The sequence below is a fragment of the Bubalus bubalis genome, chromosome 4 (genome assembly GCF_019923935.1).
Source record: "Bubalus bubalis isolate 160015118507 breed Murrah chromosome 4, NDDB_SH_1, whole genome shotgun sequence".
NCBI classification, from domain to species: Eukaryota; Metazoa; Chordata; class Mammalia; order Artiodactyla; family Bovidae; genus Bubalus; species Bubalus bubalis.
In genome coordinates, this window is record NC_059160.1 from 73,006,253 (window position 1) to 73,020,730 (window position 14,478).

General features: G+C 41.9%; 1 protein-coding gene across 5 annotated transcripts in view; it reads right to left on the reverse strand.

Moving 5' to 3' along the window:
* The window catches only part of GRIP1 (glutamate receptor interacting protein 1), a 335,998-nt gene that overhangs the window by 78,820 nt on the left and 242,700 nt on the right, over window positions 1-14,478 (reverse strand). For all 5 annotated transcript variants that reach the window (XM_025285057.3, XM_044941590.2, XM_044941589.2 and 2 more), the window contains one exon: window positions 9,563-9,643. In XM_025285057.3, the coding sequence (XP_025140842.1) occupies window positions 9,563-9,643 (81 nt within the window). The remainder of the gene's footprint in view (window positions 1-9,562; window positions 9,644-14,478) is intronic.

Sequence of the window (14,478 nt, forward strand, 5' to 3'; positions counted from 1 at the left end):
GGAGCCTGGTAGGCTGCAGTCCATGGGGTCGCGAAGAGCTGGACACGACTGAGCGACTTCCCTTTCACTTTTGACTTTAATGCATTGGAGAAGGCAATGGCAACCCACTCCAGTGTTCTTGCCTGGAGAATCCCAGGGACGGGGGAGCCTGGTGGGCTGCCGTCTATGGGGTCGCACAGAGTCAGACACGACTGAAGCGACTTAGCCGCAGCAGCAGCAGACATGTATGGAGGCCATTTCATGTTTACTACCTTCTTCTGTTTCTCTTTTAATCAAGTTCCAACTTGAGGTTTGAAAGGTTCATCAGGGTGGATGTCCACTGGAGTGATGAAACTGAACCCAGAAGCGGGTCCAAATCTGTAAGAGCCCCTGACCCTGTCACTACCATGCTTACTATGCATGTTTAAAGGTGGCCAGGGATTTGGGGCTTTGAGGGCTCAGTCATGGTTTGTACACCCTAGCACCATGCTTTTTCTTTTTAAAAAATTTTATTGAAGTATAGTTGATTTACAATGTTGTATTAATTTCTGCTATATAGCAAAGTGATTCAGTTATACATATATGCACATTTTTTCTCAATATTCTTTTCCATTATGGCTTATCACAGGATGGTAAATATTGTTCCCTGGGCTATACAGTAGGACCTAAGTTTATTCATCCTATATATGAAAGCTTATATCTGCTAACCCCAACCTCCCATTCCATCCCTTCCCCAGCCCTCTCCCCACTCGGCAACGACCAGTCTGTTTTCTATGTCCATGAGTCTGTTTCTATTTCATAATAGGTTCATTTGTATCATATTTTAGATTCTATATATAAAGTGATATTGGGCTTTCCAGGTGGCACTGGTGTTAAAGAACCTGCCTGCTAAAGCGGGTTAGGCTTAAGACATGCTGGCTCGATCCCTGGGTCGGGAAGGTTCCTTGGAGTAGGGAATGGCAATCAATTCCAGTATTCTTGCCTGGAGAATCCCATGGACAGAGGATCCTGGCGGGGTACAGTTCATCGAGTCACACAGAGTCGGACATGACTGAAGCGACTTAGCACGGCACATAAAGTGGTATCATATCAGTTCAGTTCAATCCCTCAGTTGTGTCCGACTCTTTGTGATCCCATGGACTGCAGCATGCCAAGCTTCCCTGTCCATCACCAACTCCCAGAACTTGCTCAAACTCATGTCCATTGAGTCAGTGACGCCATCCTACAATCTCATCTGTCTTTCTTGGCCCATGGAAGCCAACCAAAATCTAAGCTTTTACAAGGTTATAAATTAAAATACTAAGGACAACCAGTCACAAGTAGCCAAGTAGGGTTTATAGCCAATCAAATCATTGCCTTTCTTTGCCTCCAATCTTCCTGTATATGTCTATCTCCAGACTCCTGTTCGGAGAGCATTCCTAACTTCTTCTGGTTTGACACTGTAAGATATGAATCAAGTTTTTGCTCAAATAGACTTAAAATTTTTAATATGCCTTATTTTATCTTTTAACACTTCCCTCTTACATCCTTGAAGCCCTTGCCTCCTGAATCCAATTCTCCCTCCTGGCTTTACACTTTCAGTGATTGGGACACAGAGGAGCCTGGAGGGCTACAGTCCACGGGGTCACAGAACAGTCAGACGTGGCTTAGGGACTAAACAACAACAACACATTCTCTAATAGCTTCCTCAGGAGGAGCGCTTGGGAGGAGAGTATTTTGAATCCTTCATAGTTGTCTTTGTTTTACTTTCAAATTTGCTAGATGGTGAATTCTAGGCTAGAAATTCCTTTTCTGCAAAACTTTGAAGGCACTCTTCCATTGGTTTCTAGATTCCAGAATTGCTACGGGTTGAGAGGCCTGATGTCATTTTGATTGTTGTTGTTGTTCAGTCGCTCAGTTGTGTCCGACTCTTTGTAACCCATGGACTGAAGCACGCCAGGCTCGACAATAAAAAAGGCTGAGCACCAGGCTTTCCTGTCCTTCACTATCTCCCAAAGTTTGCTCAAATATTGTCCAGCTCTCATGTCCCTACATAACTACTGGAAAAACCATCAGTTCAGTTCAGTCGCTCAGTCATGTCAGACTCTTTGCGACCCCGTGAACTGCAGCACGCCAGGCCTCCCTGTCCATCACCAACACCCAGAGTTCACTCAAACCCATGTCCATTGAGTTGGTGATGCCATCCAACCATCTTATCCTCTGTCGTCCCCTTCTCCTCCTGCCCTCAATCTTTCCCAGCATCAGGGTCTTTTCAAATGAGTCAGCTCTTCGCATCAGGTGGCCAAAGTACTGGAGTTTCAGCTTCAGCATCAGTCCTTCCAAAGAATATTCAGGACTGATTTCCTTTAGGATGGACTGGTTGGATCTCCTTGCAGTCCAAGGGACTCTCAAGAGTCTTCTCCAACACCACAGTTCAAAAGCATCGATTCTTCGGTGCTCAGTTTTCTTTATAGTCCAACTCTCACATCCATACATGACCACTGGAAAAACCATAGCCTTGACCAGAGGGAGCTTTGTTGACAAAGTAATGTCTCTGCTTTTCAATATGCTATCTAGGTTGGTCATAACTTTCCTTCCAAGGAGTAAGCGTCTTTTAATTTCATGGCTGCAATCACCATCTGCAGTGATTTTGGAGCCCAGAAAAATAAAGTCAGCCACTGTTTCCACTGTTTCCCCATCTATTTGCCATGAAATCATGGGGGCTGGATGCCATGATCTTAGTTTTCTACATGTTGAGCTTTAAGCCAACTTTTTCACTCTCCTCTTTCACTTTGATCAAGAAGCTCTTTAGTTCTTCACTTTCTGCCATAAGGGTGGTGTCATCTGCATATCTGTGGTTATTGATATTTCTTCTGGCAATCTTGATTCCAGTTTGTGCTTCATCCAGCCTGGCATTTTGCATGATGTACTCTGCATATAAGTTAAATAAGCTGGGTGACAATATACAGCTTTGATGTACTCCTTTCCCAATTTGGAACCAGTCCATTGTTCCATGTCCAGTTCTAACTGTTGCTTCTTGACCTACATACAGGTTTCCCAGGAGGCAGGTAAAGTGGTCTGGTATTCCCATCTCTATTTATTGTGTTCTGATACACTGTGTGAAAACATCTCCCAACCCCCACAACCTCCAACCCCAGAAGCCTGTAGGATTGTCTTTTTCTCCCAATGTTTTCAAATCTCATGATGACATGCGTTGGTCTGGGTCTGTTTTCATCCATCCTTTAGGAAACTTATAACCATCAATTCTAGAAAACTTATGATAATATTTCCTTTTTTTTCCCTTCAATTTTTGGCCATTTGGGATCAAACCTACACTCCCTACAGTGGAAGTGCAGAATCTGAACCAGAAGACCGCCAGGGTAGTCTCTGAAAGTATATCCTTATACTTTTGTCTCCTTTTCTTTTTGTAATGCCCATTATTTGGATATTGTGTTATTTGGGCTCATCTTGTATAATTTTCCTGTCTCTAGTCTTCATTATTTGTTGTTTTGTCCTAATTTCTAGAAATCTTCAACATTATTATCCAGTATTTCTGTTGAACTTTTTTATCTCTGCCATATTCTTACTTTTCGAGAGCTGTTTGTTCCCTGTCTAGTGACTACTGATTAACAGTACTCAGTGCCCCCCATCCATGGATACAGATGATGTTAATGAGTGTTTTTTTGTTTTCTTTTTTAAAGTTTTCTTCTTCTTGCATGTGCTGTTTCTGTGTTTCCTCTTTGTTTTTGATGATAGTCTTGCATCTTAGATTCTTTCTTCCAAGTGTTTGTGTTTTTCTTAGCTGTCTATTCACATTACAGATGGCCCTGCACAGTAGCTGTTTGAAAGCTTGGTGCTCCAAAGTGGGGCTCCTGGAGTAACGGTAGTCACTGTAGAGTTCTGGCCAGGTTGTCTCTTTGGGTCAGATGGCCTTGATTCCTCCTTCCGCTCAGAGGGGATTTAGCCTGGCTACCTGGCTTCTTAGAGCTTCAGGGAGAACAGCAGCCTCTGCATTCAGTATTTCACTGGATCTCTGCTTTCAGAGCAGGACTGGGACACTCAGCTATGCCTCCTCAGCCATAGACCCTCCCTTTCATGTTTTCAAGAGGATAAAATTGGGCTTGCCAGGAATGGGAGGCATGGTTTGTGGTTCTGAGTGGGGGAAGGCATCTAAGGGACTCATTCATTCTTTTCATTTTTTAAGACTTTTTATTTATTTATTTTTGATGTGGGCCATTTAAAAAGTCTTTATTGAATTTGTTACCGTACTGTTTCTGTTTTATGTTTTGGTTTTTTGGTTACAAGGCATGTGGAATCTTAGCTCCCTGACCAGGGACTCGACCTGCATCCTTTGCACTGGAAGGAGAAGTCTTAACCATTGGACCACCAGGGAAGTCCTGGGACTCACTGATTCTTAACAGAGGTTCAGTCAGTCCCCTTGTCTTCTTAGCTCTCCCATCCTGATTCCACCACTCAGATTTGTTGGCAGTTCAGAACTCAAATCAAGTTCATTGTCAGCTTTTCCTTCTGCTTCTTTAATCTTTTTCCATCTTCATTGCCACTTCCAAATTTGGTTGTTGTTATCTATTTTTCATTTCCTCTTCTCCTTATGGGTTTTTGCCTCTTGAAAAAACTTATAGTACCATTTTAAAATGAAGATATGGGGTAGGAACACAGCTAAATGCACGTGGTCAAGCTCTCATCTATTGACTCCTCAAGTTTTAAAATCACTGGTTGTCTGTCACTGTCAGAAACTGGTTTTTACAGTGAATGTGGCTTCTTTTCTTCTCAAACAGTTGTTGGAAGAGGTAGAAAATGATAGTTCCTATCTTTTGTTTAAAATACTTTTTCTATATCTGAAGATAGGTGAAATCTCTTGAAGTCTGAAGCTAATTAAATGTGAATCATTCCAAGAGCATTCTATAATGTCTAGTCATTCATGGGACTTCCTCTGCTAGTCAAAGGACTTTGCTCAAAGGGCCTGATAAACCGTCCAAACTACACTGGAGACGTAATCACGCACACACACACACTCACACAATCATTCAGTTTTACTTTCATTATAATCATATATCGGAGAAGGCAATGGCACCCCACTCCAGTACTCTTGCCTGGAAAATCCCATGGACGGAGGAGCCTGGTGGGCTGCAATCCATGGGGTCGCTAAGAGTCAGACATGACTGAGCAACTTCACTTTCACTTTTCCTTTTCATGCATTGGAGAAGGAAATGGCAGCCCACTCCAGTGTTCTTGCCTGGAGAATCCCAGGGACGGGGGAGCCTGGTGGGCTGCCGTCTATGGGGTCGCACAGAGTCGGAGACGACTGAAGCGACTTAGCAGCAGCAGCAGCAGCCGACATGGCAGAGACAACCAGAGATCTCTGACTGGAAGGGCAGGTGAGCTGTGTTGAAAGGTATGGGCTCTGGTTTCTGATTGGCTGAGGTGTCAGAGCTTCAGGATGCTGCTTTGGGTCCCAAACTGCACCCTTCTGCTAGGCTGTTCTGCTTTATTTGCCATTATAAATGACTCCATATTATAGCAATAACATCAATAAAAGTAATGCCTGATGCTAATGTGCTATGAATGTCTCATCAGGAACTTAAGAAAATTAGTCTAAAACTGCTCACCATATCCAAACTCAGAGGGACTCATTTCTCAGTCAATTAGGTATGAAGAGTGAGCCTTAAGCCAAGTGAGAAGGGTCTGAAGGCATGTCTCCCAAGAAGGAAGCCTGCTTCCCACTACTCAGAGCTTTCACAAGATGCAGATACAGAAAGAGGACTTTGTATAAAGATAGTGAGAAACACCCATGAACCCCTGTAGTGCCTTGGTTTTCCTACCATCCCTAAGTATCTGTATGACAGGAGGGTCCTTTGATTTCCTACTCAGATAGGATAATTATGATTGGCACTAAATTTTGTGAGGTAGTGATTTGTTTAAAATATTTCATGAGGTTCTATGAGGAACAGAAATATCGATTATTATAATAAGTAACTTTCATTATGGTTCACAATGTATTCTGGGCACCTTACACGTAGCAACTTATTTAATCTTCACAATAATGCTACAGAGAATGTACCAAGTACTCCCTGTTATAGACAAAGAAACTCAGTACAGAGAGGTCAAGAGGGTTGGAAAGTGGGGCACTTGGGGCTCTGAGTCCTTGCTAGTCATCATTTTCTACATTCTTGCTTCTTCAGGTCATGCAGTAGCCTTTGCATATACATCTGTATCCCTCATCTCCCTCAGAGGCTCATATCCTGGAGTGCACATGGCTTAGAACAACACTGTGTACAGACAGACTCCTCATTCACCCCCTCAACAAAGACAGGGGTTAAACAAGCACCTTGTGTGTGCCAGGAACTGTGCTAGGCCTTAGGAATTTGCTATTCCATAACAAGGAAACGGATTCCGTTTTTTCCTTTAGCAAATTCTGCTTTCTCAACTGGCAAAATCTGAGTATTTTCTACAGGAAGACACAAACTCAGGATGGTGATGATTAGTTGTGTAAATGGAGCTGGAGCTCTGGAAGGGCCGATAAGCATGTGTGACAAACTTATGTATCACTTCTCCACCCGGGAACAGCACAGACTTTAGCTTCCATGAGTAGCTTTAGTTCACCACTGTTAACCGTGAATAGCTTTAGCTCACAGCTGCTAAAATTCAGCGAGTTCTTGTGTGGGTTTTGCATTTTTTCATGATTGGTATTAAAATCAGTTTTAGAAGAAGTAATACTTAGAACATATATAACATCATCATAAAGTAAAATTTTATATGGTTCGCTATATGAATAAAATATTTTGTCATTGTGTGTACATGGCTACACCTGAAACAAACTGAACATGAAAAATACTGACTTAAAAAAAAGAATTTATCACAGGATTAGTTTTTAAAGGGATACTCTCCTTTATAGTTAAATTATATTTTTATGTATATTAATTTTTAAGAATAAATCTATTGTAGGTTGCCATATGATCCTGCAATCCTACTGCTGGGCATGTATCTGGACAAAACTCTAATTTGAAAAGATACACCCCTATGTTCATAGCAGCACTATTTACAATAACCAAGACATGGAAACAACCTCAATGTCCACTGATGGATGAATGGATAAAGAGGATGTGGTGCGTATACACAGTGGAATACTGCTGCTGCTGCTAAGTCGCTTCAGTCGTGTCTGACTCTGTGTGACCCCATAGACGGCAGGCCACAAGGCTCCCCCGTCCCTGGGATTCTTCAGGCAAGAACACTGGAGCGGGCTGCCATTTCCTTCTCCAATTCATGAAAGTGAAAAGTGAAAGTGAAGCCGCTCAGTTGTGTCCGACTCTTAGCGATCCCATGGACTGCAGCCCACCAGGCTCCTCCGTCCATGGGATTTTCCAGGCAAGAATACTGGAGTGGGGTGCCATTGCCTTCTCCGGCCCATGAATACTGCTGCTGCTGCTGCTAAGTCGCTTCAGTCATGTCCGACTCTGTGCGACCCCATCTACTCAACCATAAATAAGAATAAAATAATGCCATTTGCAGCTACATGGATGGACCTAGACATTATCATATTAAGTGCAGCAAGTCAGAAAGAGAAAGTAAATACCACATGATATCTCTCATACATGGAATCTAAAATACGACACAAATGAACTTATTGATGAGACAGACTCAAAGATGTGGAGAACACACTTGTGCTTGCCAAGGGGAATGGGGGCTGGGTGAGGGATGGATGGGGAGTTTGGGATTAGCAGGTGCAAGCTATTACATACAGAATGGATAAACAACAAGGCGCTAGTATATAGCATGGACACTATATTCAATACCCCGTGATAAACCATAATGGAAAAGAAAAATAAATAAAGTTGCTCTTCAGAAAAGGAATAAATCTATTGCATTAAAAAAGACCATTCTCTTAAGTAAAATTTGAGAGTAAAATTGAGAGTAAAATAACAGTGTGTCAAAACATGTGGTAACAGAAGCTTCCGAGGAACAGGTGTCTTCTGTATGTGCACCAGTAGTAAGCACTTCTAAGACTCAAAACAGCCTGGGCCTCAGCACTGAGTGTCTTTGCTGAATGAAGGCAGGGGAGGAAAGAACGTGGTGAAGGCAGGGCCTCAGCATGCAGCCAGCAAGCTATGCACTGCCCAACCCCCAGGAGTTCCACGTTCATGGCTAATTAGATGGACTGAATGAATGGAATGGAATAAACACAATAAATGAGAGCAGGGTTAAAGTTACATGGGGCTCACAGAGGCCACCCAGAGCCCCAAGGATTTTCAGAGTAGTAAGTTCTGATGAACTCTCTCTTAATCTCAGCAAGCAGAGCTGTTGACAGAACAACGGCATACCATCTTTGCTTCGTAATGAATAAACTGAGCGGTTAGCGACCCAGGGGAAAGCACAAATGACTTTAGCGGCACCTAGAACAGGTCTGGAGTCTCCAAAATCCTATTTCATCTTTCTGCTTATGCTACAGAGACACATCACATACATCAGTCCTCCTTTTCTCTCCATTTAAGGGGACTGGGGGAGATACAGGCCCTTGTATATAAGGCTTATTGTTCTTAACATTGATTCCGTGTTATAGTAGCACTATTTTTGGTGCTGCGTTAGGTATGTGTGGTTTATCAGTTATTAAGAAGACTTCCTTTTCAGTGTTAAATTTATACTGTTAGCACTGACTTGGACAGATCCCATTTCATACGACCATTTGAGAACTCTTTATTTTTGCCTTAGCCACTGATGTAACGCTATCTGACAGGCACTTTTATTTAGCCTCATCACGGTCTCCGGTACGGACACCCCTTGGTCACAGATGTTGCTTCTAAGTCTCCTTTGGTCTTCATGAATTAATCATTTCCTTCATTTTCTTGGAGCATTTATGGATGAACTTAGCTTATGGATAGTAAAAGCACAGAAACCTCTATTTCCATTCTATAGAATTCCAATGGGGCTGAAATTTTCAAAGTTGTTTTACCAAGGCAGTTATAAATCTAGAGTCTGAGAAAAAGAGGGAATGAAACACATTTATATGTTCTGCTTTTCTTTTTGGCTTGGTTACCCAGGCACCTTGTGCCATGGAGGAATTCAGGAAGTTACTGAAGAAAAAGACATGATTTTATTCTTGCAAATGGATTACAGATGCATAGTGGACAGATGGGAAGACAGTCTCAATAGATTATTGTGAAAACAATCTGCAATATACTAAAATATAGAGAGCCTCTGTGCCTTCATACGCTCATGTAATTATTCATGTGGGGTGTGTGAGTCACATATTATTGGGTACTTACTGTTTGCCAGGGGCTATACTAGGTATATAAATATGTTATTTTATTTAATACTTTGAATAATTTACAAAATGAGGATATTTTGCAGATATCCTTATTTCCATTCAACAGGGGAAGAAACCTAAGACTGAAGAAACCTAGTAACTTGTCCCATTCACACGGCTATTAAGTGTTGGCAAGTGAGTGACTGGCTCCATGCTTTTGTATCTTTAGGTGAAACTTGGCAATGACACTTAAGACGCTGGCCACACCTGTAAACCATTTGACAAGACAACTTGCTAATGTCTCCTTAAAATTCTAAATTAAAGAAAAAAGTCACTTCTACTTACAACTTATGGTTATTCCAAGTTCCACATTGTGTTTCTTAGGGAGCTTTACGTGAAATGTTCCACTACTGGGGATGACAGACTCTGTAATTTCAAAACAAGAAAGAAGGTGTTTATAGAAGATGAGGAAGAATGGTGCCCCAGTCAATGATAAGGCATCAGGAATACTTGTATCGTCATCATCTGTAGTTAAAGCTGTGAGAACTGATGTAAAATCCCGATAAACTAAGCTTCTGGTAAAGAACAGAAATCCCACCCACAGGCAACAGTGTGTAATTCACAGGAACAATCGAGTTCAGTATCTCTTAAGTGTGATTCAGATAGCATCTCATCAAATTTACCTAGGATGCAAGTTAAAAATATAGATTTCTGAGATATCCCACATCTACGGGATCAGAATTGCTGAAGATAAAGACTATAAATCTACATTTCAAGCATATTCGCCAGGTAATTCTTAGGTATAGTAAAGTTGAAGGACCAACAGTAGTTACACTCTTTTTTCCCCAGCTTTATTTTTTCCAGAGGTTATTATTCAGCAGATTTTATTTCCTTGGGCTCCAAAATCACTGCAGATGGTGATGGCAGCCATGAAATTAAGACACGCTTGCTCCTTGGAAGAAAAGCCATGACAAACCTAGACAGCATGTTACAAAGCAGAGATATCACTTTGCCGACAAAGGTCACTATACTTACAACTGGTTTTTCCAGTAGTTCATGTACGGATGTGAGAGTTGGACCATAAAAAAGGTGGAGTGCCAAAGAATTGATGCTTTTGAATTGTGGTGTTGGAGAAGACTATTGAGTGTCCCTTGGACAGCAAGGAGATCAAACCAGTCAATCAGTCCTAAAGGAAATCAACCCTGAATATTCACTGGAAGGACTGGTGCTAAAGCTGAAGCTCCAATACTTCGGTTGCCTGATGCAAACAGCCAACTTGTTGGAAAAGACCTTGATGCTGGGAAAGATTGAGGGAAAGAGGAGAAGGGGGCGACAGAAGGTGAGATAATTGTATAGCATCACTGACTCAATGGATATGAGTCTGAGCAAACTCTGAGAGATAGTGAAGGACAGGGAAGCCTGATGTGCTGCACTTCATGGAGTCGCAAAGAGTTGGACATGACTTAGTGACTGAACAACAACAATTATTCAGCAGGTTTTTTGTTTGTTTTTCCATTCATGGCTGGTAGTAATAGATTTCAGGAAAGACTTCAGTTAGCTGTGCTGGCTGTTGACATGGAGGAGGCAGGAGGTACCTTAATTTGTAAGGTCAATCAATGGGTAAAAAGAACACTTAAAGGCGCAATAGTAGGATTGATATTCAAAATATCTCACAACCAGAATGGTCTTGACCACAACCAACTGCACTGAATGCTGAACACAGAGTTGAAACAGGCGGACCCAAGAGGTCCCAGCTGCACCAAAGATGACCCTACTTTCTGGATCATGTGGTGGATTCAGAGAAGAGGAGAATAGGGAGTGCTGGGACAGAGCAAAGGTGGGTTCAGATGTTGGCCAAGCAACAGAGAAGTAAGCTAGCCTAGCAGTAGAGAGGAAAGCACTGTGTACTATTTGACTCTCAGCCCTGTATAGAGCTACTGTGAGTTGACCAGGAATGACTAATTTTTGAAAAGCAAAGAATTGCTACATATTCTTAAATATATTCTTAAAATTCCTTCAACAGTCTGGGACGCCTTCAATTAGAGATGCAGTTAAAATGGAAATAGCCTCTGAAGAGATAATATCTATTCATATTAAGTAGCTAACGACTATGATCCTTTCTGGAAGTTTTAGAAAAAGGTGGGAAGGGCTAGCCAGGAGCAAAGGAAACATAAGCATAAGGGGAAGTTTGTGGGATGGCTCAGTGAAGTTACTTTTTTCTGCTTGATTCTGCCCCAGGGTGGCTCCCCAGCCTGCACACACAGAATTAACTACAGCTGCTGTGATGTGGGTAGAACTACAAGGTCCTCAGGCCCAAGTCCAATTTGTTAATCACATATTTAACACATTTTGAGTCTCTGTAGAGCTGAAAGTTGGGATGGCCCCATAGAAACACAGTAATTCCTTCCTGGTTCTGCCTTAACTTGATCTTTCTGGTCTTCTCTACTTTCCCATGAGGAATCTGGGCAGAAAACCTTTTAGAAGAACCTGGTCTTCTAACTCAGAATAATCACCATAGACAAGCTGGAGAAGACAGTAAAATTTTGATTTCTCTGGGCACTCTGGGCTTCTAAAAATTCATGTGTGAAGGTTTCCCAAACAGCCCTGTTCAGTTTCAGCTGGGGCCACTTGATAAAGGCAAGTCTGCCCTTTCTGGGCCCTTCCTCTCCTCCCAGCTCTTTCCTCACCTCCCAGGCAGCACCTGAGGGAATCTGTTGCCTTCCCCCACTTCCTCCCTCTCTTCTTAATGCTCCTGGTGGGTCATCTGTGGCTCGGTCAATGTCATAGACCCTGAGCTCCTATCTTTGGCCTTGCTGTCGTCCTCAATGAAGACTCAACTAAGAGGTGCCAGGAAGGAGCAACATACATTTACTTGCTTATTTATTCAAGAGGAATTTGTATCTTTCCCATTTCCCATCTGAGCTAGATAAAATTATTTAGTTGTGTCCAGCTCTTTGCGACCCCATGGACTGTACAGTCCATGGAATTCTCCAGGCCAGAACATTGGAGTGGGTAGCCATTCCATTCTCCAGGGTATCTTCCCAACCCAGGACTGAACCCAGGTCTCCTGCGCTGCAGGTGGATTCTTTACCCCCTCAGCCACCAGGGAAGCCTGTAGATTTCAAGATGACTGGCCAATTTGAATATAGTGGGGCAGAAAAAGAGAAATGCAGTTAACTATCGATAGCAACCATCGAGGTGTGCTTTACTCTCTTATTTGGGTGCTACAAGTATCCCAATATTTATTTCTAAAAGATTTCTCAGTCTCTTCCTTTCATCACTTTCCTGAGTCTCTGTGAAGGCTAATTGTTATCTTCTTCCCACCACCAAAGGAGAAAGTTTAAGAATCTGGAATTAGCATGCAGACTGGGGGCAAAGAGGGCATTTGGAAGAAGCTCATTTAGACCAAATGCCCCAATAGCTAGGCTGCTATTGGAAGAAGAAGAAACAAATGTACTTGAGGAGATGTGCAAGGTCTTGGACAGAGCCAGTGGTTGGCCTTGACAGCTCCTGGTTCAAGCCCTCTCTGGGACTGCCTACATTCCTTGTCCCCAAAGGCTGTGAAACACCCGTATGCTCCTAGGAAACACCTTTTCCCATCTAAATTAGCTTGTGTGCATTTTCTGTGGCTTGCAACTGAAAGATCTCTTATGAACACATTGATCCAGTAGAGGAAATAGGATGGGAGCCAAACAGACAGCCCCCACCTAAGTGTTCATGAGTGTAACAGGAATAGCTTATTCTATTACTTGGATAAAGTGTCCCAAATGGTTCCTAAGTAAATGTCCTAGAAGCTTTAGAGGAACAAAAAGCTTCACTATTTATAAAACTCATTTCATGTATGTTTGTTTTAGTGTTGCTGGTTTTATGAAAACATCCTCTGTGAAAGGGGTTGTCTTCAGTCGCTAAGTAGTATCTGACTCCTTGCAACCCCACGGACTGCAGCACACTGGGCTTCCTGTCCTTCACTATCTCCCAGAGTTTGCTCAAATTCATGTCCACTGAGTTGGTGAAGCTATCTAACCATCTCATCCTCTGCCCCCACTTCTCCTTTTGCCCTCAATCTTTCCCAGCACCAGGGTCTTTTCCAGTGAGTTGGCTCTTTGCATCAGGTGACCAAAGTATTAGAGCTTCATCTTCAGCATCAATCCTTCCAATGAATATTCAGGGTTGATTTCCTTTAGGATTGTCTGGTTTGATTTCCTTGCAGTCCAAGGGACTCTCAAGAGTCTTCTCCGGCACCACAGTTCAAAAGCATCAATTCTTTGCCATTCAGCCTTCTTTATGGTCCAACTCTCATGTACATCCATACATGACTACTGGAAAAACCACAGCTTTGACCGTATGGAGCTTTGTTGGCAAAGTGATGTCTCTGTTCTGTGAAAGGGGTGGGGAATGTATTGTTTGTATATATGTGTCCATGTATGTCTATGACATCTTGCCCAAGATGCTATACAGGGAGTCGTTAATTCATAAGGGCGGAAAACACAGATCTAAATTAGTTACTATAGCAAAATTTTGCTTTACATTTTTAATGCAGGGAATCTTGACCAAGATTAATATTGTTAATGACATGGGAGGAGACATTATCACTTCCTGGAAAACAGTAATGGATGACTTTTGACTTCATAAGATTTGAAATATTTATAATGATGAACAAATATCAACAAATGAATTTCTTTGATCAAGCTGTGGCTTCATTTTAATCTTTAAACGTCAACATGATTTACTTTCTATTTGGTAATTTTTCCCCCATACAATTATTTGTCTGTTAAAGTGAAGGCACATTTAATTTGGGGTTTCTTAAGGAAACGCTAATAAAGAAGAAAAAGAGCCAATATTTGGAGAAACAATAGGTTTAGAAGAAGTAAACAAGATGTTTATTTTCTTAGACTCCCATGTGGTTATTTTGTGCTTCCCTGGTTTTGCTTTATCTTTGTTAATACTATAATTAAAAACACATTTGGGTAAACAAAGACCTCCTTCTTTCCAATTGGTCTGCTCTTTCCGCCCGAAGCATTCATTGTTGGCACAGTAAGATAACCACCACATCATAATTCATCAATCGGGACACCTTGTGAGATTCGAAAAAATAAAGGGACTATAAGGTGGGTAAATGTGAATGTTTAAGTCCCACTCACTCAGAGAAAACCACTGGGAACTCTAGTAATAATGGCAAACATCATTTGATAGAATTTTTCATTGAGGCTTCTTTCAAAGACAAAGCTGTATTTTTTCCAACAAAATAATTTCAACATTAA